This window comes from Cotesia glomerata, linkage group LG7 (assembly GCF_020080835.1).
Source record: "Cotesia glomerata isolate CgM1 linkage group LG7, MPM_Cglom_v2.3, whole genome shotgun sequence".
Taxonomy (NCBI): Eukaryota; Metazoa; Arthropoda; class Insecta; order Hymenoptera; family Braconidae; genus Cotesia; species Cotesia glomerata.
The window spans coordinates 7,374,885-7,400,726 of NC_058164.1; the positions used below are offsets into that span (position 1 = coordinate 7,374,885).

Genomic DNA, 25,842 nt, shown 5'->3' on the forward strand with positions numbered 1-25,842 from the left:
ATTACTGCGTGAAGTAAATACGATAATTCTATTTTGAAACTATCATTCGTAATTATTAAAGTTTATTGGAAATTTCCTTATTAAATCGAGCGGGTACGCTGGAGTCACTTATAAAACGACCACGTGATCCTAAGGAAAGTTTTAGTTAAACTCGGTTGGCTATAATGCGCCCTTACTCTCTGTACTAATCCCTCGACGTTTCTAGCTGACCCTCAACTCCACCCTCGGTCCTCCGAAGGTCGCTTTGAAAGCGGACGCTGCGGTTCTGTTCTAAAATACTCACTGGGTTTATCTGCTCGGAAACCCATCCCGGTTTAAAAATATTGTTCTACCGGTTTTGTGAGATAAAATACCGCCGACATTATCGGTCTCAAGAATGCTACAGGTTCAGCTCTTCCGACATTCTGCAAACATTCTCGTTTGCTTAATCAAACCATCTAGTTTAATATAATACTAAAACAATATTCCTTCCTAGCCCCCAGTCCCTTGTTACTTATCCACACACAAGCAAAGGTAAAGGTAAAGGTAAATACCTGAGGCAAAGAGAGACCAATTGTCGAAATCTAATTGTCTAGTGCTTAATAATAGACATTTAAATGCACGCAGATAGAGAATTCAGGACAGAGAGGCTGCAGTGTAGTTGATTGTATAGGCCTTAAGTGGGTAAACGCATTCAAAACCTATCCTTTAATTGATCAGCTGATGAAGCAGTTTGTTGTTACAACTTTACCGTTATTGCTCTAATTAAGTAAACTCTGCTGCTCTGTGTACTCTCTATTGCAAAATGTCCGCGAAAAGCGCAACTCTGTTTACTATTAAACCCATTTTTAGATCGAGGATTCATGATAACTCTTTAATTGATGTATGAAAAATCGATGATTATAATCAAAACAAAAATATTTAATGTCGAGAAAAATTTGTGAAGTCAACGCAGGTTAAAGAGCTCCAATATCTGCGCATGAGTTTAGCAAACTGTAACAAATGAAAAAGCGTTACAATACTAACAGAGCAATTTTTTTTTGCTCGCAACAATATATTATTTTTTTACACGATTTTTTAATCTCAAAATATCTCTTAGACATTTAAAATAATTCATTTGTTTCAAAAATAGAAATTTTAGTTTGCTCTAATTATTGTTACGATTTTTTTATTTTATTGGTAACGGGGCTTTATATTAATCATGTAACTATTTCATTGGTAGAGACAATAATTTTAATTACAAGTTCTATTTGGATAAATATTGAGGTGGCGCAAAAAAGCTGACTCTTTTTTATTTTCAAGTTTTCTTTACACTTAGAAGGTTACAGTAATAATCACTATCGTTTATTTTTAATGATTGCCACCTTAGTCAATGATTTGACTATTCACTTCGGTGTTGTTGATTCAAATCAGGGATGACAACTATTACCATTCCCGAGAAATATTAATTATTATCTGAAATGATATAGTAACCGCTTGCGTGAAAAATCAAAACTGAGATAAAAGTTATTCAAAAATTTTTTTTCAGTACAAAAAAATTCAAATTTTGAAAATATTTTTTTCTTGCAGCATGAAAAATTTTAGAATGATTTTATCCTGTTACTGCAACATGATTTTATCCTGTCATTATCACAAAACTGTATCATGTTGCAATAACTATTTTTTTTCATGTGCTAAAATTCAAATTTGAGAAATTTTTACATCCAAAACTCTTCATCCAACTCAATTTTTAAAAAATTAAACCATCTTTTATCTTTAACCCTTTCTATGAAAAGAACATGTTGAAAAAAAAAATTGTGAAGAATATCTAAATTTTTTTATTTTTTCCACGTAATGTTATTTATATTCACTAATGTAGTTTATTGACAAGACACAAACATAAATAATTTATTAACTGTTAAATAAAATTTTAAAGTATCGAATGTTAACTTTTTACAACTTACCATCATATCTTATTTAGTGAACGAGTATTCAAACCAATGAGTTTTATTTTCCGTATATTGAATAAATTCAATTGATAATTTGTTTTTTTATCCGATATTTATAATAAAAAAAATTTAGCTATTAATTTATTCCCATTGATAATAAAAATTTATTAAATTACTTTTTATTGCATCATAAATTTCTATTTAATGTTTTACTAAAAAAAATATTGCCCATTATTAACAATTAAAATGAATGTGACTCTTAATTATACCTCTGTTATTAATTAAAATTATTTATAAACCCTGACTAAGAAATCTAATTTTAATTGATTAAAAATAATTTGAAACAATTTGAGTTAATTAATTTAACATAGATATACACTTTGCATGGATTGAATCATTCAAAATTAAATTTATTAATCGGAGAAACTTGACTTACTGGATCAAGAGTCGAATTAACAAAATATCAAAATTTTTGTCAAGCATTCCTGAACTAAAAAAAACTTCTAACTTAACAAGAGCTTGCAAGCAGTAATTAGAGTTAGTGGTTATTGATTATGGTCAAAGCCAAGATTATAAAGGTAAGCACATACTTGAGCCACCCGGAGTAATCTCTTGCCTTTAAGCAACGTATACAATATACTAACGACGCAATATCATCAGCTAATAATAATTAATACTACGGATTCACTGGGTTATGTGCATACCCAGTGGGCTTAATTAATTACAGTAATTATTCTTCATACAGAAGACGTTGGTGTTTGCCTTTGAAAAATAGTGTCACGATGCGGTGGTCTATAAAATATTGTTCATATTGATGATTAATGCATTCAATCGATGAATTTATTAGTAGTTGTTTTGTGGTCTAGCTTATTTGGTGATTATGTATCCCTTGAATACTATATGTAATATTGTCCGGAGAACATAAATAGCTTCTACAAAGTCTCGACTAACAATAATCGGTGACTTATTTATTATATAATATGTAGAAATTAATAGTTAATAAACATAAAACAAGATCGGTGAGTTAATTTTGGAAATTGCTGAAGAGTCATGATCTAGAGGGAGCAGAGGTATAATTAAAGTTTGATTTGATAAATTTATAAAAGGTTCAATTATTAAGAATTGATATAAAAAAATTATCTATACTTAAGAATAATTATTTTATGATGAAAATTGATTTATTTTATAAAAGATTGAAATATTAATTTATTTGTGTTTTTTTAAACTTTCAAATGCAATTTAAGAAAAAAAATCGCTTTTTTTCCACATGAAAATAATTTATTTCAAAAATGTATAAAATGCTTCATGGAAAAAAGTAAATTGTAATAAATAATAGTCTATTTATAATAAGTAATGATCAACTGGAAAAAATTACCATTTAAAACTATAAAATCGTGATTTTAACAATCACTTTATAATATTTATCATTTAAATGTTACAACTTCTTATTTACATAGAAGGAAATACTATTTCAATCAGTAATATTCTCTATGTGAAAGTCGAAAATTTTAAAGTATAATAATTAACCCTAGACTGATCACCCTTTGAGCGTGACGCCGCGATTAATTATATTTTTTTTATTACATCTTCAATATTTACTAAAATTATTCAAAAAAATTTGACTTTGTTCCTTGAACATTTTAGAATATATTAATAATTTTTTCAAACATCTTCGAAAACGTTAAATTGCTGAAAAAAAATTTCTTAAAAAAATTTGCGGGACTTTCCTCATCGCTTGACCAGAGTCGTAAGTAGTTTTTTTGCTCGACGGGCAGAAAGCATTAACTTTCGGCCCGCTGCGCTAAACGAAGTTGCCACATTTTGCTTTCGTCGAGCAATAAAATAGCATACACTCCTCGGAAAGAAAATAAGAAAGCCTCAGATCACATGTTTGTTGACCTCGGCTTCGCCTCGGCCAACCTGTGATCTAAGACATTTCTTACTTTACTTCTCTCGGTGTGTAATATACTATTTTGTCCGCAGCGTTGCTGAAAATACATCTAGTCTCTGCCTGTGAAACGTGTATGAACTGGCAACACTGTACGCTCTAAAAGCATTGCGGCAAATCCCTCATCACTTGACCAAAGTTGTTAGGTCGCGTTTGTTGACCAGTCTAGGGTTAAGAATTTTGACTTTGATACTTATCATTTCGTACCTAAAAAATGATCGCATGATATGTAAAAAATATAAACTACAGTTACTAAATTTCTATACAAGCAACGTCAATATTTACAAAGTAAAATGGTAAATTTTAAACGCAACGCTAAAAATCAAACTATAATTATTGATTTGCTTGGACTGGTAAAATATATATGGGGTATTCCATGCCAAATCGACCACTTTTGACCCCGACCCTTTTCGATTTGGCCGAAAGTTTTCCATCCTTTTCTACCCTATAAAAAACGGTTCTCAGAATTTTTTTGAATTTTTTTACCTAACTCCAAAAAAGTTATGAATTTTTCAAAAAAATGGCTTTTTTATTTTCAAATAGCCATAACTTTTTCAAAACTAAACATTTAGGTACCTTTTTTTTTTTTAAAATTTTTGTTTTTAGATGTACTTTCCGATAAAAATATTAAAAATTTTTGTAAGTCAATACATATGGAATTTTTCAGTTTTTGACAAAAATCAATGATTTTTCGAAGTTCGACATTTTTTTTTAATTTTTTTTCTACAATAACCTTTAATCAATTCCACAGTAATCCCTCTAGAACCCAGATTGGGCCGATTTCTCTATCTATTTTTTTAGTCAATTGAAAAAAAGTTGTTAAATTTTCAAAAATGGAAAAAAAATTTTTTTTCATAAATTTTATTTATATAATGAGATAAATACAATTCAACGATTTCACGGCATTATATTCACAATTTAGAGGCTTCATCGATGACTGTAATTAGTAAGATTCAAATTTTAATATATCAATTAGATCGATAAACTAGGGATAACAATTATCGACTTACCTATAGCCAGTAAACTAGATGCTATAAGCTAGTATGTTTTGATTAAAAGTGCGGCTTTTTCATTTTGAGATCTAAAACATAACCTATAAATCTTTTGTGCAATCTAGTGTTTTATAAAAGTTTGTCATTACATTTGTTGTATAAATAAATAATTTCTCTAGTTTATAAGCGCTTTTTTAATTTGTTTTTATGGCGTCAAAAAAGGTATTTGATCGGTGTTGTAATCCTTTTGAGTTGGAATCTCATTTTAAAAAAATTGGTTTACGTCCGGCGACTGATATTATGAAAGTAACGTTAGGATTAGATGATAATTATTTATTATGCAGTTCATGTCGAAAAAAAGCTTCAGAGTTAGTGAAGCAACAAACAAATGCTCGTAATGATCCTAGTGCTGATGTAAGTGACCGTGAAGACAACTATAGTGACAATAATGACAACAATGATCAGGCTGATAATGATAGTAATACAACTGCCACGGATCTCCCATTATCCTTATCATTCCGTAAGTTTTTTTAATTATTTATACGTTACTTGAATACATTTCTAGTAGCTATATGTTTCAATTATTTTTTAAGGTTCCATGTCATTTGATAGCGAACCCAAAGCATCACAATCAAGCTCAGGATCCCAAGTTAGCGCTGCAACTCAATTACCCGTAATAAACCATGCATTAGAATTGTTAAATCAATCACCGATTCCATCGAAGAAATTGAATGATAATCAATTTTTGAACAATAAAATAAATCGGGTATCCGACAGCTTGAAAAGCTTTTGCTTTCTTCTTCAGATGAAGAATCGATTGATGACGATGGTGAAAATTTTCGCTCTCTAATTAAAATGTTGTATGATAAATTCAACGATAAAGAAACTGATAAGTCTTTGAAAATACAAATTTTAACATTATTACCTGTAAAATGGAGTGAGAGACGTATTTGTGAAACTATGAATACATCAAGACATTTGTCAAGAGTAGCAAAAAATTGGTTGAAGAAACGGGTTTACTTTCTACACCTGAATCGAAATTAGGTATGGGTAGCGTAAAATCGATGTTTTAAATACACTTGAAAACTAAATTACTCAACATTTTTGTATAGGGAGGACAATTACTGATCAGGTAAAATTAAAAGTTGAAAATTTTTACAACGATGATGAGTATAGTGCTCAAATGCCCGGTATGAAAGACTTTGTATCAATTCGAAGTGATGATGGTAATCGGATACACGTCCAAAAAGACTTATCCTGTCTAACTTAAAAGAATTATACCAATGTTTCTGTGAAATAAATCCTGCTGAGAGAATTGGATTTTCAAAATTCGCTTCTTTGCGACCAAAACATTGTGTGTTAGCAGGGGCAAGTGGAACACACACCATCTGCGTGTGTACGATTCATCAAAACGTGAAGTTAATGATGCTTGGTAATTATCAAATTAATTAATAATTATAAATGCGTGAATTTTAAGTTTACTAAATTACTGTTATTTTAGGTGCAAATATTTATTCTTTGACAAGGAACACAGAAAAGCCCATTAAACACTACAGCGATTACTTGAGCATGATTATATGTGAAAATCCATCTTTTCAGTGTTATTTAGGTGGATGTAAAAACTGTCCTGGGGTCGATGAGTTGAGTAAAATTTTACTGAAATGTTTTGAGGACCGGGAAATCGAGAATATTACATATAAATATTGGATATCAAAACCGAGAAGTAGTTTAGAAACTATTATTAAGCCTACAGAAGAATTTGTGGAAAAATTTTGTAGTGAGTTAGAAATTCTTCTACCTCATTCGTTCATTGCTAAGGAGCAAGCCCAATTCTTGAAGACATTGAAAGAAACATTGAAACCAAACGAATACGTTATTATTTGTGATTTTGCAGAAAATTATGCCTTCGTAGTACAAAATGCGGCAGCTGGTTTTCACTGGAATAATAATCAGGCAACAGTTTTTCCAGTCGTTATTTATTATAAAGTAAATAACAAACTTGAACACAAAAGTTTAGTAATTATCTCAGATTCTAACAAACATGATGCCGATGCTGTTCATGTTTTCATCGAAATAATAACTGATTACGTGAAAAGTCTTCCTGAACGTTGTAACAAGATTTATTATTTTTCTGATGGAGCTCCTCAACAATTTAAAAACTTTAAAAACTTTGTAAATTTATATTACCACGAAGATGATTTTGATATTCCTGCTGAATGGCATTTTTTGCGACTGCCCATGGGAAAGGTCCGTGTGATGGAATCGGTGGTATTCTCAAACGACTTGCAGCGAGAGCAAGTCTCCAACTCGCGGTAGACAAACAAATAACGACACCAGAAGAACTTTTTGAATGGGCTTCTGCACCGGATAACTTGCCGAATATTATAGTGAAGTTTTCCCCAGAAGAAGATTATGACACAGCAGTAAATGATTTAAATGATCGATTTTTGAAAACGAAACCGATTACAGGAACTCAACAACTACATTGTATAATTCCGGACAAAAATGGTTGTTTACTAGTTAAAAACTTTTCGAATTCGAATGAACACAGAATTTGTAAAATATTTAAACGACAGAGAGAAAAGTAATTAATTTTAGCTGCATCAATTATTGATCTTACTAATTACAGTCATCGATGAAGCCTCTAAATTGTGAATGTAATGCCGTAAAATCGTTGAATTGTATTTATCTCATTATATAAATAAAATTTATGAAAAAAAATTTTTTTTCCATTTTTGAAAATTCAACAATTTTTTTTCAATTGAATAAAAAATAGAAAGAGAAATCGGCCCAATCTGGGTTCTACAGGGATAACTGTGGAATTGATTAAAGTTTATTTTAGAAAAAAAATTTAAAAAAATGTCGAACTTCGAAAAATCATTGATTTTTGTCAAAAACTGAAAAATTCCATATGTATTGACTTACAAAAATTTTTAATATTTTTATCGGAAAGTACATCTAAAAACAAAAATTTAAAAAAAAAGGTACCTAAATGTTTAGTTTTGAAAAGTTATGGCTATTTGAAAATAAAAAGCCATTTTTGAAAAATTCATAACTTTTTTGGAGTTAGGTAAAAAAATTCAAAAAAATTCTGAGAACCGTTTTTTATAGGGTAGAAAAGGATGGAAAACTTTCGGCCAAATCGAAAAGGGTCGGGGTCAAAAGTGGTCGATTTGGCATGGAATACCCCATATGTTTTAAGAGTATAGAATTTTTACTGTTTCAAATGTTAAATTATCCCAGTGTGAGACCTTTCCCTTCTCCTCATAGTATTGACTATATATTGAAACGGCAATTTTAACTGTTTGAAACTGTAATTTTTTAAGATGAGAGAGTCGTTATTTACTGCAGTGACAGCTGCTAATCCATATTTTCGATCTTGAATTATAAATAGTGGTTTTTACACTTTCTACATTAAGTTTAGTACACAGTAAAAAATTTTCCGTCAAATTTAACACAAAAATTTGTGTTGATGACTTTTTTTACACAATTTGTGTTGAATCAACACTCTATTGTGTTGAATCAACATACTAAAATGTTAAATTCTACACACTAAAATTTTAAATTCTACACAAACATTTTTACACTTTACACAATGACGAAAACTTTTTTACTGTGTAGGGTAGGGCGGGGCTAGTTGATCCTAGGGGTAAGTTGTGCAATCGAAATATCTCGAAAACTAAGCAACTTACAACAAAAGTGTAAATGGTGAAAAGAAAGGGTTATGAGAGGAGAACACATCGCGCGAAAGTCAACTGCCGTCCGATGTTTAGACTAACTGACAAAACGTTTTCTTTTTTTTTTGCGTAAAAAAAAACAGGTCTTTAGAATTTTTCTCTTACACTCGCTTAAAAATGCTATTTCGTGATCACGAAAGTATTCAAAGATGACTTAATGTTTGCCCTTTCGATTATATATGATTGTTTATTTTTAATTCTTATCATTCTTTTATAACCTAACTTTTATTTCGTTACCTCAATTGGGACTAGTTGAGCAAGGCGCTGACTGCGTGTTAAACCAACCCTACTAGATTTTCAATATTGAAAAATGAAATTTTTCTTCACTAAATTGATAATTATCAATTGATTTGTACATGTGATGATTTAATATCATGTGTAAAAATTAAAATAACTCATATTGATAATATATTAATAAATATATAACATAATTATAATTAATATTGTTATGTTTATAATTATTATTATAATCATAATTATACGTATGTAGAATTATAATAAATTAAATATTCGCTTGTTAATTACAATTTTATTTTGTTTTCATATCATTCTATACAGTCATTCCGTCTATTTTAGCCATTTCACAACTACACTGTAAAAAATCCGGAGTGAATCGGGAGTGAATTTCACTCCCATCACTCGGAGTTCCGGAGTGAAGTAATTAATCACTCCGCGTAGGGAGTGAATCCGGAGTTTTTATTTGCGGAGTGATTTCGAATTTCACTCCGAAAAACATCCGCGTTCGGAGTTTTTAAAATAAATAAAATAAGGATGAATTTTCGTTCTACAAAAAAATTTAAAAATTAATTTACTATAAGGGTAATTCCACGTCAAATCGACCAATAGTTGGATTCGACCCCTTTCGATTTGGACAAATTTTGGTCAGAAGTTTTCTTTTATCCTATAACGAAGTTTTGCCAAAGGAAAAAAATTAAAAAATTTTTTTCAAAAGTTATGCAAAATCCAAAATTTCACTATTTTCCATATTTTTTAAACTTATCTTTTAAAAATCTCGAAAACTATTGGAATTAAAAAAATCGCATTGAGTAAGTTTCAAAGGGGATACTTGGGGCTATCAAAAAAAAATAAATTTCCGAAAAAAAATTTTGAAAAATCTGCAATTTGTGAATTTTTGAAAATTGTCAAAATTGACCGTCGACAATAAATTTTTGGCTCAAATTTTTTTGTGTACTACCTTGTACCAATCTTAAAAGATCCTGAAATTTTTGGAACTGTGTTTTTTGTTTTTTCAAAAATGTGAATTTTTGAAATTTGTTAAAAAAAATTTTTTTCTTTTTTTTCTTTTATCCTAATTGTGTTTGGCAAATCACGTAATTTTGATATTTTGAACAGTTGAAATTTCATTTAGTGGCATAATGATGAGAAAAAAAACATTTATTGTCGACGGTTAATTTTAACAATTTTCAAAAATTCAAAATTTCTTAAATTGGAGATTTTTAAAAATTTTTTTTCGGAAATTTTTTTTTTAATAGCCCGAAGTATTCCCTTTGAAACTTACTCAATGCGATTTTTTTAATTGCAATAGTTTTCGAGATTTTTAAAACATAAGTTTAAAAAATATGGAAAATAGTGAAATTTTGGGTTTTGCATAACTTTTGAAAAAAATTTTTTTAATTTTTTCCTTTGGCAGAACTTCGTTATAAGAAAAAAGAAAACTTCTGACCAAAATTTGTCCAAATCGAAAGGGGTCGAGTCCAACTATTGGTCGATTTGACGTGGGATGACCCAAATAAAAACATTATAATAATAATTAAAATGAAATATTATTAAAAATAATAAATTTAATTTTTAATAATTAAATATAAAAAGGTTTTATAAAAATATTTTCTTTACAAAAATTCATTTATTTCTAAATTTATTTAATTTGGGAGTGAATGCGGAGTGAATTTTATTATTAATAAAAATTAACTCCTTCTCGGAGTAAATATCACTCCCATTGGGAGTGAATCAATTAAAAATCAAATATAAATAATGCTGTGAAGCGGGAAAGAATAGGAGTTACGGTAATTATTACGTGAAGCGTTCCACATTCACGTAACAGGATATTGGTAGGAAAGGATTGAGAAAGGAATGTGGAGAGGATCATCTTAATGTGAGTTTATAGAATATGCGAGAAAAAATTACTAGATAGCTCGGACTGGGATTCGAACCCAGAACCTTCCGAAGACATGTCGGCTACTCTACCATTTGAGCTATCCGGTCTACACTAAATTTCCTTTCGATTATTCTATATACATTAAGCCACACCGTCCATCTTACGGCAAGCATTTTTACAAATATAAATAATGCTCTGAAGTGGGAAAGAATAGGAGTTACGGTAATTATTACGTGAAGCGTTCCACATTCATCATACCCATGCTCAACTAGCCTCACTAGTGGGGCACGTTGAGCAATTTGGAGCGCTCGCGTATTTCCGGGAATAACTTGAAAATTTGGACTCGGATCGTTTTTGTGTCGCTAGACCTTTTGAAGAAGGACTAAATTACGAACCTAACAGTATATGATTTGATTAAATCCGATACATCGTCTTAAAATTATGGTAGGTCGAATCAAAAAGTGATCAACTAGCCCCGCCCTACCCTATTATTTACATTTGTGCCAATCCGACATCCACTGAACTGTTTGAAAGTATAAAAATTAACCGGAATCCGAATGAATTTTACAGTTTACTTTTTTCGATGTTGAGACAGTAGAGAGCGCTATATAAAAAAACTCCCAAAAAACAAGATCGATAAAATTTTCTAAAGAAAAAGTTCTCATATTTTCCGTGTATTTCTCATAGTTAATTGAAAAAAATTATTGAAAACTTTAAAAAATTTTTCCACAAATTTGACCGTGTAAAAGTCACAAAACACAACTGGAAAAATATATTTATCAATTCTGCTTGGCTTTCAGAAAAAACTTGTACAAAAGACTATTCCTTCAGTAATCTTCCTAATAGCTTCCTCTCTTTTGTCTCCATTTTCCACCTTACGAACATTTTTCGCAGAGTTGCATTTCGTGAAGTTTGCGTTATTTTGTTTTCCTAAAGCACCAATTTTAGCGAGTAGTGTATTTGAATAATTGGGAAGCAATTTAAAAAATAAATTGTCCTATGTCTTGCACACTTGAGGCGAGCATTGAGAAATTAAATACTCTATAACTCGTATACTTAAAAGAATTACCAAGTATAATTTTAATTAAACAGAGTAGAAAAGAAAAAAAAGCAAAAGACTGGGGCGAACTAGATTGTTTGTACAAAAGTTTTTAAGTATCCCATTTCCCATTTCGTAAAATCAATTTGTGATAGTGTGTGTTATATTTTTATTTCTTTAACGTTGTTTCAGGCTCTGGAGAAGGAGACTTTCTACGGGTATCCACGTTTGGAGAGCCTGGTATTACGTAAATTGCGTCGTATTAAATTTATCGACAATGATTGTTTGCGTTACTTAAAGTACTTGAAAGAACTGAGCATCCAGACGTGGCCTTTGGTTGATAATTTTAATTTACAACGAGTTTTAAGTGGATTACCTCTACGTACAGTGGAGATAGAAGTAACAGAGAAAGTCCTCTCGACGCAGATACATAATACTTTTACAAAACGACTGAGGGAGCTTACGATAACGGGTCAAGAGCTTGAGGCGATTTCCTCGGAAGCATTTTTGACCATACAAGCAGGGAAGCTTATTCTCAGAATCAAGGACACCCACGTAAGACGCTTCCAGTCAGATATATTTTTATCGCTGGCACGTACCATGTCCCAGCTTACACTTGATTTACGCAACAACCATATCAACGAGCTCAGCCCTTCAGTCATCTACGGCAATCTCTCATGGGAAACTGTTGGCACGAATCTCGTTGCCGGTAACTATAACTATTAAACAAACTTTACCTTCTACATATTAATACTTATTTTACAATTTATCATACGTACACATCTACACATCCATTATGCATTTTCAAATATTTTATTTCTCTTTTTTTTTTTCCATGATTTTTATTTTATTCGTTCGCATCAGCATGACAACCTTTTTCTACTTTTTTTACTGTACAATTATTCGTATTCAACAGTCATTTACATTTTAATTTGTTTTTACTCGTACAAATGTTATTTTATAATATATATGTATGTTTACCTTTAATCTCTAATTTGGATTTTTACATTTATTAGTCTTAATTCCAATTTGTATTTTTAGTATCCACATAAAATAAATTTACCACTACTTTTATTTACGTCACTCGATTTTAAGTTTTCGGTAATTTTTATTTTATTTTATTTTTATACGGTGACAGAAAATGTTTGGTCTATTTTTTTTTTTGGATAATAAACCAAGTTTTTTTAGTAGTTTGAAGGTGAATTATTAAAAAAAAAAAAATTATTTTTAATTCAAGATTTTTTAATGTAATTTTAAAGATTTTTAACGTTAACCTTTTTTTGGAGCTATAATTTTCTGGATATATTTTAATTTATTCGAAATTTAAAATCTAAAAAATATTCCTACTTATTCCAATCAGTGAAATTATTAAGATTTTTATTAGAGATGTTAGATGATTTAGTAACAAAATTAAATATTTTATTAATTATAAAAACAAAATATTTGTCTAATTTTTTTGATGACAAAATAAATAATTCTGGTCATTTAAAAAAATTTCGATTCATATATATTTACTATATACATCAAATACATTTTTAAATTCATAATTAAAAATCGTGTCACTCTCAATTAAATACTTTATCATACGCTCTTAATTACTTTAGCTCTCCAATTTTCATAAATAATTTTTTTTTTATTTGGAATTCGATGAGTAAATTAAAAAAATAAATAGAATAATTAATACTGAAAGTAGCCGACACTGAAAATTTTTTCATAATATAAAAACATTTAATATTGTTATTATTAATAATAATTATAAAATTTTTGCTCTAAAAAATTTGAATGTCCGCTACTTTCCGTATCGCAAATTTAAATAATTTTCGAGCTAAAAAAAGAATTTCGCCCAAAAAATTTTATATAAATAAAATAATATAACATAAAAATAAAGAAATGATACTGAAAGAATTAGAAATCTGACAATGTCTTAGTCCTAAAATAAACTGTATTTTAATTTGGGAAAATTTATAAAAAAAATTTTCTTGAACACATTTGTTTTTTTGAAAAATAACTTTTTTGTTGAAAAAAAAAAAAAAAAAATTGTTAGACGTCTGGTACCTTCAATATCACCAATAAATGTAAAGTATATAAAATAAAACTAACCTATGTGTATAAAAGAGTCGGTATACAAGATAGTATAATAATAATAATAATAATAAAAATAAAAAAAATAACAATAAAAGATATTATTGCTTTTTAGTTATGTTAGAAGTAGTGTGAAAACGTCCTTAGGTGAGTATATAATATATATTTATAGGATTTGAAATTCTCCAGGTGGTCTTCAGGTGTCGGGGAATCCCCTGGAGTGTGATTGCGAGATCGCATGGCTAAGTCTCTGGTTACGTCGATGGCTCCGTGAGGCCCGGCAAATTCACACAGCCTCCCAGTCAGATGCACGACAACTTCGTAGCCTCGCTGGACGAGCAGTCTGTACGGAAACCACCCCGTCTTACTCGTCAGATCGAGTGCTTCTTACCCTTGGGACGCCTCACACTGCTTGCCAAGCGTCCGCCTTGAGCCCCGGACACCTCTCACGACCGCCATTACCCAAGCGACTCTTGTTTTTCCTCCTTTTTCTCATCAGATTCAGCATCAACTCTACCTAGTGTTTCTGCTCCTACATCTGATCGCATCGCATTAAGGTAATATAATATAATAATAGCATAATACTTTCTTCAATTTTTATACAACTGCTAATACAACGATCTTACTCTTTATTCGTATTCGCCATTCGAGTATTACTCCGTTACATTGCTGCTCGAAAAAAAAGTTGAGTAACATTTACAACACCAAACTACTAAAATTTTAGTACAATTTGAGGCTATCTCATCAACATACGTGCCAGCATAAGTGACACTTCGAGTATTCATCCCCAGCAGTACTTTTATTTACTACCATGATAAAGTTTAAATATGTAGTACGATAACTTCTAGATTGGTGTACAATAAACAACTTCTGTTGTTCCTGTTACTACACAAATTTTTATTTACTTGTATCCATACAATTTTTGTCGTAAACGATATAATACTACATTGTAAGTACGGTTGACTTCATCTTGAAGTTAATTCAGTGGAGAAAAAAACATTAATGCCATCTTAAAATTTTTTTACTACACCGGGTGGTATTTAAAGACGCAATCGTAGTAATACTGAAAACTTTGTTACTTCGCTGTCTTATATCATTGTATTTTAGTATGGAAAAATTAGTTACGAGTTAATAAAAAATAAATTATAAATATTTGAAATTTTCAAAGCTGCCTCTTCAGCTCGACTTTTTTTCGACATTATTCAAATCATTACTAGATTACAACCTTCTTAAATTGAGATTCTTTGAACTAACAAATTTATTATATTTTATATTGGAAAAGACTTTACATTCAACCAACAGATAAAAATATGAATCAGTCTAATTACTTTTTAACGTGATTGAAAAAATATCCATATTTACTAATTGAAAGTTAGTTTAAGAAATTTAGGACAAGTAATATTTTTAATTCATCTGCTTTTATTTAATGGTCACTCAATTGAGAAAAATTTTGACTCTAAATACGTGATACATATGATATATTTTAACCATCCAAACTTAAACTTTTACGAAAAACAATGAAATCTAATAAATGCTATTCAATGAAATAATTGAAAGCAAAAAAATTGAACTATATTATGTAGTAGTAAAAGTTACAGCCGTAATTTATCATGGAGTAATTTTTACTAGTTAGTGTTGTAAATGGTATTGCAACTTATGTTACACCACTCGATTAGTAATCTCATAAGTACGCATGATGTTACTAGTTAGTGCAGTAGCAATATTTACTAAAAATTTTTTCAGTGCGCAATTTCTTTTAATTACGAACGCGGAAATAATAAATTTAATAATAAAGCCGGAAAGTACTGAGCGCTGACAGAAATAAATAAATAAAAGTATCTCTGTAGCTATAAAGACACAAGACATCAGACAGAAGACACGACTCTAGTTAGTTGCTGGTGTCAACAAAAAGTGACAGGTAGAGTCGACGCTGACAGATGCTCAAATTTACATAGTGACGCAGCTTGTTAAAGTACTCCTTTTTATTTTATTATATTTTATTTTATATTTTAGTATTTATTTTCCCTTTTTCTTCATACCCTATTATTAATTTTTTGCTTTTATACAAACTTGGAAACTTGCAGGAAAGTGAGCGCGAGGTGTGCTCTGAGGAATAAAAAAAGTGTCAGAAGGGAAGAGTTGAAAGGAACGGAAAGGACAGGAAAGGAAAGGAGGAAAATAAATTGAGGAATAGATTATATTTAGGCGGCAGGCGGCGCTGGCGTGTGTTGAAGACAGCCTTCGACATTTTCCGGCCAGTCGCAGACATTTTCATTCGGATTGAAAACTAAATTTACCGGACACGGCATGTGATGTTTACGTTCGCCCTCGCACATGTAGTACATTGTGCAGTCGTTTTTGTCGGGGTGATACGATATGTGATTATCCTCTTCGTCACAAGTTACCTCGTTAGCTGAAAATAACATTCAAGTTCTCGTTTATTGTCATGTGTCATGTTCACGAGTTTTATTTTGTTTTGGGGAACCGAAAATTGATGGGACATTGTTTTTGGAATTCATAAATTTCATACCAATTATTGATTTACTCCATTGACAGGCAAAGTTTATCACTACAGCCTCAAGGCTGATTACTTGTTAAAGATTTAAGAAATATGTACTACTAAATTTTATAATTTGCAATCACGAACTTTTAATTATTTATTGAAAGTCAATAACTTATGGGACTTGCTACTACGCGAATGAAACTCATTATAAAGTTTGGTATTACATTAAGTCTTACAATAAAAAAATTACATGGTTCAAAAAAAAAATTTTGTCTTGAAAATTTTACTTTTGTTTCAAGATATTTAGTTTTCTTAATTTAAGAAATTAACTCTTGAATTAATTTATTAAAATTATTGAATGAGCAAAAAATTATTAAGAGAAGGTTATTACATACTTTGTTCGAAAATTTCTTTCTCGAGTTTGATACGCTATAACATTGATTTAAAATTAACTTTTAATACGCGGAATGTAGAGGAACAGAAAAGTTAGTTAATACACCTTATTATTTTATGCGACGTTTCGCAGATATAAGATATATTTCTGCTTCCTCAAGCGATCTACGAAAACACAATGATAATAATAATTTAAAAATTCTTTACAATATAATAATGATAATGAAATTATTACAACCAAATTATTACAAATTGATCGTCAAATAACATGTACCATAACGTAGTAATATCTTTGTCAATGTAAAGAATTTTATAATAGTTATCATTGTATTTTCATAGATCGCCCGAGGAAGCAGAAGTATTTCCTGTTTCTCGACATTCCTCAGATAATAAATTAATTCACAGCTTATAGGATAGAAACCTGCAGCTTTTGGCTTAAATTATTACCAACTTGTTTTAAGGATTCCGTGAAAACAAATATTGTCGGATTTTTGCTACTTTCTGTCATAAAAAAAAATTCTTTATACTTTACAGGACATACTGAAATTATTTTTAGTCTAAATAATCGTTCTGAAATACATAATATGATCTTACAGATCGAAAATAATTATACATTTGAATCAAATGGTATTAATTATAGATCAAAGATATAATTATCCGACCCAAAAAATTCAAAAACTATAAAATATTGTTCAAACAAGAATTTTTTTGCTTATGAATTTATTAAAGTGAGCTATTAAAATTTTTATTAATTTATTGACAAAACATTTCAATATTTTTCCTTGTTTTTATAAGTAAACATACGAATAGCTTTATTTGATAACTGTCAGGAATATATGTTCTTTTGTAAAGAAAAGTTTCTTGACAGAAGTTTTTTTTTTTTCAATGTAAGAGAATTAATTTTTTAAACGTGACAACCGATTTTCTTCGTAATAGTTTTCTTGAATCAAAAATATAAATTATTAAAGTTTTTCTATTAGTGTATAACTCAAAATAATAAACTTTTGCCTTTTTTGACATAAAATATTAAAAAATATTTCAAATAAAAAAAGTAAAAAAAATATGAATACCAAAAACAACATTCCATTCATAAAAATTTTCCAATTATATTAAACCATTATACGTTATACTGAAACTTGTAACAATTATAATTGTGCGTCGAGGAGACGAGTTGTGAAAATGGTTTTTAATAATTAACGAAAGGTTGCTTACGGTCTTTGGTGGTGTACTTTCCGTTGCGAGTCGAGGTCTCGTAAGGGCCCTCGTACTCCAGTTTTACTGAGTAGTTTAATAATTCATTTTTCATTGCGCTTATCAAAGGGTACTTGCCCGCGCCACAGCTCCCGCGGAAATCATCCATGTCCACAGACCAAATCATAATACCACCGAAGCCCTCCTCTTTCAGCCAATTCATCTGAGTGAGAAACAAACATATTTGTTATTTGTTGATATAATATATTATATTATACTGTATTGTATGAAATTAGTTTTTTTATAACCGAATGATCAATTAATTAATTATTAATAATAATGAGCAATATAAATATATAAAGGCACTTTAGAGTCAATGCTAGATCGCTCAATATTCAACATATCAGTTCCCAGAGGAGTTTATAATTCCTAGATTGTCACGGGAATTTTCGTGTAAATTAATTGTAAAAAAATGATAGTGTGGTAGCTAGTATAAGAGTATTGGGGGTGGCGATCGAAATTCCTTGGCTGGAGATTAAATTTTTCTCCATTTTTCGAGGACAGTTATTACCTTAATGAAATACTGTTAATTAATGCCTTTTTATCGGGGTTATTAATAATTATAATTTATAACTGTGCTGGGAAATGTGATTGCTTGAATAATTTGATTATAGTTTGCGATATTTTTAAGGAATAAAAAGTTTTATGGCAAAAATTAAAGACAAATATATTAATTAATTTTTGGAGAAAGAATTCATGCGACTGTATTATTAAAAAGTTTGGAAAATCCAAAAGTGCACGACTCATTTAATAATGCTCATTTAATTATGAAATATTGATAAAAAATGTGAAAAAAATATATAAAACAGCTAAAATAATACGGTAATGCGTACGCACCTCCAATGGGATAAATGTAGACAATATATATACTAGGGTGCGTCAAAATTTAATCTTCGAAAGCAACCTTTTAAAATTGAAATTTTGAGTTTCACTTTTAACAGAAGCTGTATTTGGGAATTTCCTGATATATTTTGGTGTGTCACAATTTATTTGATATTCACATAATTTTTTAACAGGAGTTTCGTTTGGCTAAATTTTGAAATTTTTAAATTTCAGAAAAACTGCTTCAACAAAACTCCTGTTAAACAATTATGTAAGCATCAAATAAATCCTGACACATCAAAATATCTCACGAAACGCCCAAACCTAACTTCTGCTAAAAGCGGAACTCAAAATTCCAATTTTAAAAGGTTGCTTTTAGAGATTAAATTTTGACGCACCCTAATATATACAGTAGCGCTCAAAAGTATTTTGACAACATTGTGCGTTAGTTTTTTTCAACAATATCAAAATACTTTGGAGCCAACATTTTCCTAATATTTTAAAAATTAAACTTTCTTTTGTTACGAACTAGGACCACTTTGACACTATTCTGTAGATTATTCAAAAGCTGTTAAAAAAATAAATAAATGATTATTGTGTTTCATATTTATTTTTAATTAAACGATTTAAATATATTTGTCAAAATACTTTTGAGCGCTACTATAGATATACAGTCTTCTGGTTTTTGTTTTAATTTATTAATTGTACATAAACGACACTTAATTATCTAGCTATTCGCATTCGGTGACCTACAATTTTTCCAAAAAATTAAAATTAAAAAAATTGTATCCAATTAATGCATTTTTTAGCAAGTTACAGTGTTTCCGGAGTTTCATACATGACGGGCAGGAAAATATTTTAACCTATTTTGATGTCTTTTTTCCGTTTCTATTGCACTTAATTAATTTTTTAAAAGTATTAAATTAATCTCCATTAAATTATCTTGACAATACTACGCAAAATATCTTGATTCCGTGAACTAACAAGACTACAATAATAAAAATAGTTGCCGAAATGAGGTGAAAAAAAATTTTTCGATCGTAAAGCACTTTCTGATGCTTCGTATCATGAGTCGTGCAATTATTATATTATGTAAACACGGTTATACAATTATGTTTGTTATTATGAATATAGTGTTTATTATAAATGAATAAATTAATAGCCTAATAAGGGTTAATTAATAAGATTTATCTGTTAATTGCAATAACAATGACATTAACACAGTAGCTTTTTATTTTATGCACAAGAGTGTAATGAGTCTAAAATAGTATGAATTTTATTACGCAATCTAAAATCCTGCAAGTACATACTATGTAATCAAAGAGAAAAATGGAACTGAAGTGGTACTTATCGATAATCGGAGTGGTATCGGGAATTATTGAGTATTGAGCACATTTTAAATACTTCATGGGGTCATTATATATACAAACATAAATGATGATGATGAAGAATATATAATATGAAGTTCAATTCTTATTTTTGGTTTTATAGCTGAAATTATGTGTGGTCATGCATAACCATGTGTGAAATTATGCATGATCACGCATGATATTGTCGAATAACGTATAATGTTCCATAATAAAAACGCATGATTTAGAATTTTCTGTCGTATATGTTCATATGTATACAGAAATGGTTACGAAGAATTAAGCCAAATGATACATGTCATTACATATAGAATCATGCATGACTACATGTAAAATCGTATTTACAATTTTTTGAGTAAATTTTAAATTTTAATTTTTTATGATTTATATATTCATATGTACATAGACATGATTATAAAGAACTAGACATAATTATACATCATATCTTACATCAGCGTGCATGATTATTTAAAATCACATTTGTTTAATCAGTATTTTGGATTTTTACATGCTATTAAATATGATCAACAATCATGCATGATTATATGTAGAGTCACATCTAATGTATAAAAACACATGGCGGGGATTTTTGTCATAAATGTTCATATGCACAGTCGTAATCGCGGAGAATTGAGCTTTATGATATAACATATTACATATGGAATCATGCATGACCTCGGGTGGAATAATATGTCATTTTATAGAGTAATTTCTAGTTTTGAATTTTTCATGGCTCATATATTCATATGTACATAGACATGATTATATAGAACTAAACTAGTTATTTATGTACCTTGGGCGAGCCACGCGCCAATACGGTCGAGGTGATAAATATTTTCAGCAGGGATAGTATAAGGCTGAGGCCCGATAGGGCCGAGGCTTTATATCCCTGCTGCAAATAATTATCACCGAGACCGTATTTGCACGTGGCTTGCCCATGGTGCTTAAAAAATTTTTCGTCCTATGGCGGACGTATGCGGGTTTTTACGTGTAGGGGATACTCAATTTATAAATGAATAGCGTACGACGCCATAACCCTCTAATCCTCTAAACAAAAATACATGAAAGTCCTGAAGTTAGTCAAAGGTGCGCTTTTTAATTAAGACAGTTGAAACGTAAGCTACTCGGCTGTATAGAGATTGGTGACGCTTGCGTAACATTGTCCTCGACTGTATAAAGTTCTATACAGCCCCGTAGATACTGGCGCGTACGCGTATTATTTACAAATTGAGTGTCGTCTGCGCGTAAAAACCCCCATACGTCCGCCTAGGACGAAAATAATCATACATCATATCATACATGAATATACATCAATAGCGATCACATATAGAGTTCAATCACTACTTTGGTTTTATGGATAAAATTATATGTAATATATATGATCACGTGGAATTATTTATGATCGTGCGTGGTCATGTGCACAGTAAAAAATTTTGCGTCATTGCGTCAAAAAATTTTGTGTTAAAAATTTTTGTGTTAAATATTTAACACTTTTATGTGTAAATTTAACATTAATTGTGTTAAATTAACACAGAAAAATGTTAAATTAACACAAAAAAGTGTTAAATATTTAACATAAAAATTTTTAACACAAAATTTTTTGACGCAATAACGCAAAATTTTTTACTGTGTGTGAAATTATGTGTCATTACACCAAAAAAATTAGCTTGATTCAAGAAAAATTTTTTAATTCAAGAATTTTTTTTTTAATCAAGTTAATTTTTTTTTTCAGCGCATATGTGATCATATGTGGAATTATATATGATCATATCTTAAATTATGCATATAATATTTGATTAGATTAAAATGAACGTATGATCATTGAATATATATTATATATAGAATTTCTTTTTGGGGGTACTAAATTTCTACAGTGTTATAAAAATTCTGACTGTAATAGATAGTTAAAATAAATTTTTCGTAACCGGGTTGTAAATTTCCTTTATTTTTTGAAAACGAAGGAAATTTGTGAAACTTAAAAATGATTATCCAGATCGATCGCCACCCCGTTATTTAATTAGACAATTAAATTTTAGAGGTGGATTTTTCTTGACTTTTTATCGAGAGACTAGTAAAATATTTGGTTAGGATAGAAAGTCGAAAAAAATACTTAAAATAATCTAGAGTAACAATTGGATGTAAAATGTGATTTTTAGTAGAGTATGTATGTATTATTTGTTTTTCACAAAAAAGTATGTTTTTATAGTATAAATTACCTTGTTAATAAGACTCCTCTCGTCATCAAAACCGACCCACTGGTCATCTCTGTATGCAAACGGCACCTGCTGTTCGCTATCCCAGACGAGGGTCGTGTTGTCCTCGTTCAAGAAACCACACACCTAAATAAATAAAAAAAAAAATATTAAAGTAATATTTAAATTTGAATATTTATAATAAAATAAATAAAATAAAACAAAAAAAGAAGCGCAAACGGATTTAAAAAGTAAACTATACCGATGTGATAAAAATAAAATGTTAAAATAAAAAACAAACTAGTGCACGGCACGAAAGTAAATGCAACGAAGTATTATGTGAATTCTTGTCTTAATTTCCATAGAAAGTACCTCGTAGTAAGAGAGAAAGCCAGACTCGTTAGTAAAGTTCCCAGGAACTCCACCCCCGGAGGCTGGTGCACCGATGTCAAACTTGTCCTTGTCTACCAGCGTGAAGGATCTTCCGTACGTAGGCATTCCTATCATTAGCTTCTCCTTCGGCGCCCCCTGTTTCACCCATTCGCGAGCACTATAATCCTATTTGATGCAAAAAAAAAAATAATAAAATTTAATAATATTTTAATCTATTCCAATAAAAAATAACTACTTATGTATAAGATTTACTTTTAAGTGTATGCTAAATAATAAAATTTATTAAGAGGCAGCATCACTGTGAGTTTTAAAATTTTGACTTTTGGATTTAAAATATTTTACTCAAAAATTTCAATTAAATGTTTTATAATTATAAAATTAAACATTTTTACTGTAAAAATATTGAAAAATAAAAATTGATCTGATTTGTTTTTTTATCACAGGGGTGTTTCCGCTGAAATAATTATTAAGATAAATGAAATTTATTTTTTATCATGTAAGTAAGTTTGAATTTAGGTAAAAGTAATGAATGCATTGAATAAAGTCGTGTAATGCGAGTACAAACGAAGAGTGTTATAGCTATAAATAAAACTAAAAAAATATATATAAAAATATAAATATAAGTTACAAGTATATATAAATATATAAATATGTACATAAATAAAAATGAATATGAGTTAATCAAATGAAATAAAAATTTGTTTTCTTACCACGGTGAGTTTCTTTTGATAGCTGGTTGCACTCTCTAAGGGATGCAGCGGACTATTGTGTCCGACTTGTCTCTCCCAGTGCCCATGGAAGTCGTAAGTCATTACGTTTATAAAGTCCAGGTACTTAGATATTTCAGGAACGTCGTACCTGTAAAAATAATAAACCTCTTTAATTAATATAAAATGCTTGTAATAATTATATTTGTTGTATTATAATATTTAAAGTCACCGCAGCCTCAATTAGAAACAATTAATTCATTTTGATCACTAAAAAAATCAGGTGAGGGTGTTTGCGCACTCAATGACTATATTCACGAAAGATGTTTCAAAATCCCTCGGGGTTGCACGAGTCTCGACTTCTTTATACTTTGGCAGTTTCAAATGGAGGGTCGCAGTAAGTAATAACAAAAGTTTAATCAAATAAATATTTTAAGCTTCTTCAAACCCTTGCTTCAAACTTTTACGCTTTTACACTTTTTAGCGTGTTCTGTTGAATTTTGTAAATGCGAGTTTCGAGGTTCTCGAATTAAGGTAACGACTGTCAATAAGTTCAGATCGACCGCTAAAGTTCAGACTCCTTTTAAGGCTTATTTTAATAAATTCTCTTTTGTGTTCTTGATGATTTTTTATTTTATAACTTCCCAAGTCAAAATTTAAATTGTCGATTCAACGTCGTATTGAACGTTCAAATCATAGGTTGAGCGTATTAGACGTTGAAAACGTAGGATCAACGTATTGAACGTTAAAATCGTCATTTGAAAGTAATGGACGTTGAAAACGTATGTTGAACGTATCCAACGTATTATAAATGTGAAGAGAACCAATAATAGGTGGAAATAAGTAATATTAAAACTACTCAAATAACTACACATGTTTGAAATGTAAATAGACAAAAAAAAATTTTTTTTCAGTTCTGTTAGGGAGATTTTACATTTCTTAGCTTAAATTTACCATTTTTTTTTGACGGAAATGCTTCATCGAAATTTTGTACCCTCGGAATGGTTTCCAAAATGATGTAAAATTTTAAGAAATATCATTCATACGATTTTATACCAAAAATGGCCTCATAAATCTGTATATAAAATGATAACTTTTTATACAATTTTATAAAATTTTGTACCATTGGATTTTTGCAAAAAAAAAAAATTAAAATTTTTAACTTCTCGCTAAGAAAATTAAAAATTTGTAGTTATTTGAGTAGTTTTAATATTACTATTTTCACCCATTATTGGTTCTGTTCACATTTATAATACGTTGGATACATTCAACATGCGTTTTCAACGTCCATTACGTTCAAATGACGATTTTAACGTTCAATACATTGATCCTACGTTTTCAACGTCTAATACGCTCAACCTACGATTTGAACGTTCAATACGTTGAATCTACGGTTTAAATTTTGACTCGGGAATTTCTGCTGGAGTAATTACGAAGCTCTTTTGTGTAAAAAAACCGAAAACACTTATTTATTTGTTTGCATTAATTAACTATACCCATTAATGTAGTATGAACCGGTATTTACAGGCTTCTCAGACTTAAAAGCTTCCAATTTCAAATAAACTTTCTCAAGTATATCCAATAATCTGGTAGAAAGTGATATAATAAAGACATTAAAGATAAAATCCAAAAATATTTACTTATACGTGTTAACTGAAAGTGTAAATAATATATATAAATAACATGTTATAAAATCTTTTAGAGTTCTAAAAAAAATAAATAAAAAAAAAGGGAAAGAAAAAAAGTTGAACAAATATTCTATAAAGTAGTTTTGAAAAGTTATTACAGCGCGAGTAAAGCAATTTAAGCTTGAGAAGCATTTTATATCGAGATGTAGAGTAAGATTATTTACCCAGCGGCAATGGCTTCAAAACTCGCTGGTACTGCTGCTGAAAGAATCAATTTAGGTTGGCCAGAGTCTTTGGCTTCGCCTTCGAACGCAAGTCTCAGCTCTTTCAGAAGATTCACGTAAGCGGCCTTGTCGTCAGTGCCTCTGAAACATACAGATATACTTATACATTTAAATTTATATATGTCTAAACATATGTGTAGAAAGTATATATGCTCACGTGTAGAGTGAACACGTACATAGAGGACAATGCAGAAGGTAATTTATGAATGGTCCCGGTTTGTCTATTTTATAGTTTTAGCTTCGCATAAAATTAATCTGTATAGCACTTACCGCGGATATTCCCAGTCGACATCGAGACCGTTAAATTTGTACTCCCTGAGGAACTCGATTGCCTCGTAAACGAACTGATTCATACGGAATGTATTGCTGGTGAGTTCTTTGAATGGTGTTGAACCAAATGCCCACCCACCAATTGCTAGTAATACCTGATGTCAGAAAAAAAAATTCATTTTTATATTTTTTGTTATTTCTTCTTGCAGAT

At 29.7% G+C, this 25,842-nt stretch overlaps 3 protein-coding genes across 6 annotated transcripts in view; 2 read left to right on the forward strand and 1 right to left on the reverse strand.

Moving 5' to 3' along the window:
* The window catches only part of LOC123269840 (chaoptin), a 42,444-nt gene extending 26,512 nt beyond the window's left edge, over nucleotides 1–15,932 (forward strand). For 2 of the 3 annotated variants that reach the window (XM_044735711.1, XM_044735713.1), the window contains exons 7-8: nucleotides 11,932–12,448; nucleotides 14,011–14,461. In XM_044735711.1, coding sequence (XP_044591646.1) covers nucleotides 11,932–12,448; nucleotides 14,011–14,342 — 849 coding nt within the window. In that variant the 3' untranslated portion in view covers nucleotides 14,343–14,461. Of the gene's footprint in view, nucleotides 1–11,931; nucleotides 12,449–14,010; nucleotides 14,462–15,905 lie in introns of those variants that run through there. The other variant, XM_044735710.1, reaches the window with a different exon arrangement.
* LOC123269842 lies at nucleotides 5,625–7,591 on the forward strand. 2 transcript variants are annotated; one of them, XM_044735715.1, is made up of 3 exons: nucleotides 5,625–5,891; nucleotides 5,960–6,279; nucleotides 6,349–7,591. In XM_044735715.1, the coding sequence occupies exons 2-3, from the start codon at nucleotides 6,270–6,272 to the stop codon at nucleotides 7,161–7,163; spliced, it is 825 nt and encodes a 274-aa protein (XP_044591650.1). In that variant the 5' UTR covers nucleotides 5,625–5,891; nucleotides 5,960–6,269; the 3' UTR covers nucleotides 7,164–7,591. The 2 variants fall into 2 exon arrangements, with proteins under 2 accessions (XP_044591650.1, XP_044591651.1); XM_044735716.1 differs by having other exon boundaries at nucleotides 5,625–6,279.
* The window catches only part of LOC123269841 (probable chitinase 10), a 58,367-nt gene continuing 48,086 nt past the window's right edge, over nucleotides 15,562–25,842 (reverse strand). The window contains exons 10-16 of the mRNA XM_044735714.1: nucleotides 25,632–25,786; nucleotides 25,302–25,442; nucleotides 23,453–23,600; nucleotides 22,722–22,907; nucleotides 22,374–22,496; nucleotides 17,930–18,131; nucleotides 15,562–16,234 (exon numbers count right to left, since the gene is read on the reverse strand). Of these exons, the coding sequence (XP_044591649.1) occupies nucleotides 16,023–16,234; nucleotides 17,930–18,131; nucleotides 22,374–22,496; nucleotides 22,722–22,907; nucleotides 23,453–23,600; nucleotides 25,302–25,442; nucleotides 25,632–25,786 (1,167 nt within the window). The 3' untranslated portion in view covers nucleotides 15,562–16,022. The remainder of the gene's footprint in view (nucleotides 16,235–17,929; nucleotides 18,132–22,373; nucleotides 22,497–22,721; nucleotides 22,908–23,452; nucleotides 23,601–25,301; nucleotides 25,443–25,631; nucleotides 25,787–25,842) is intronic.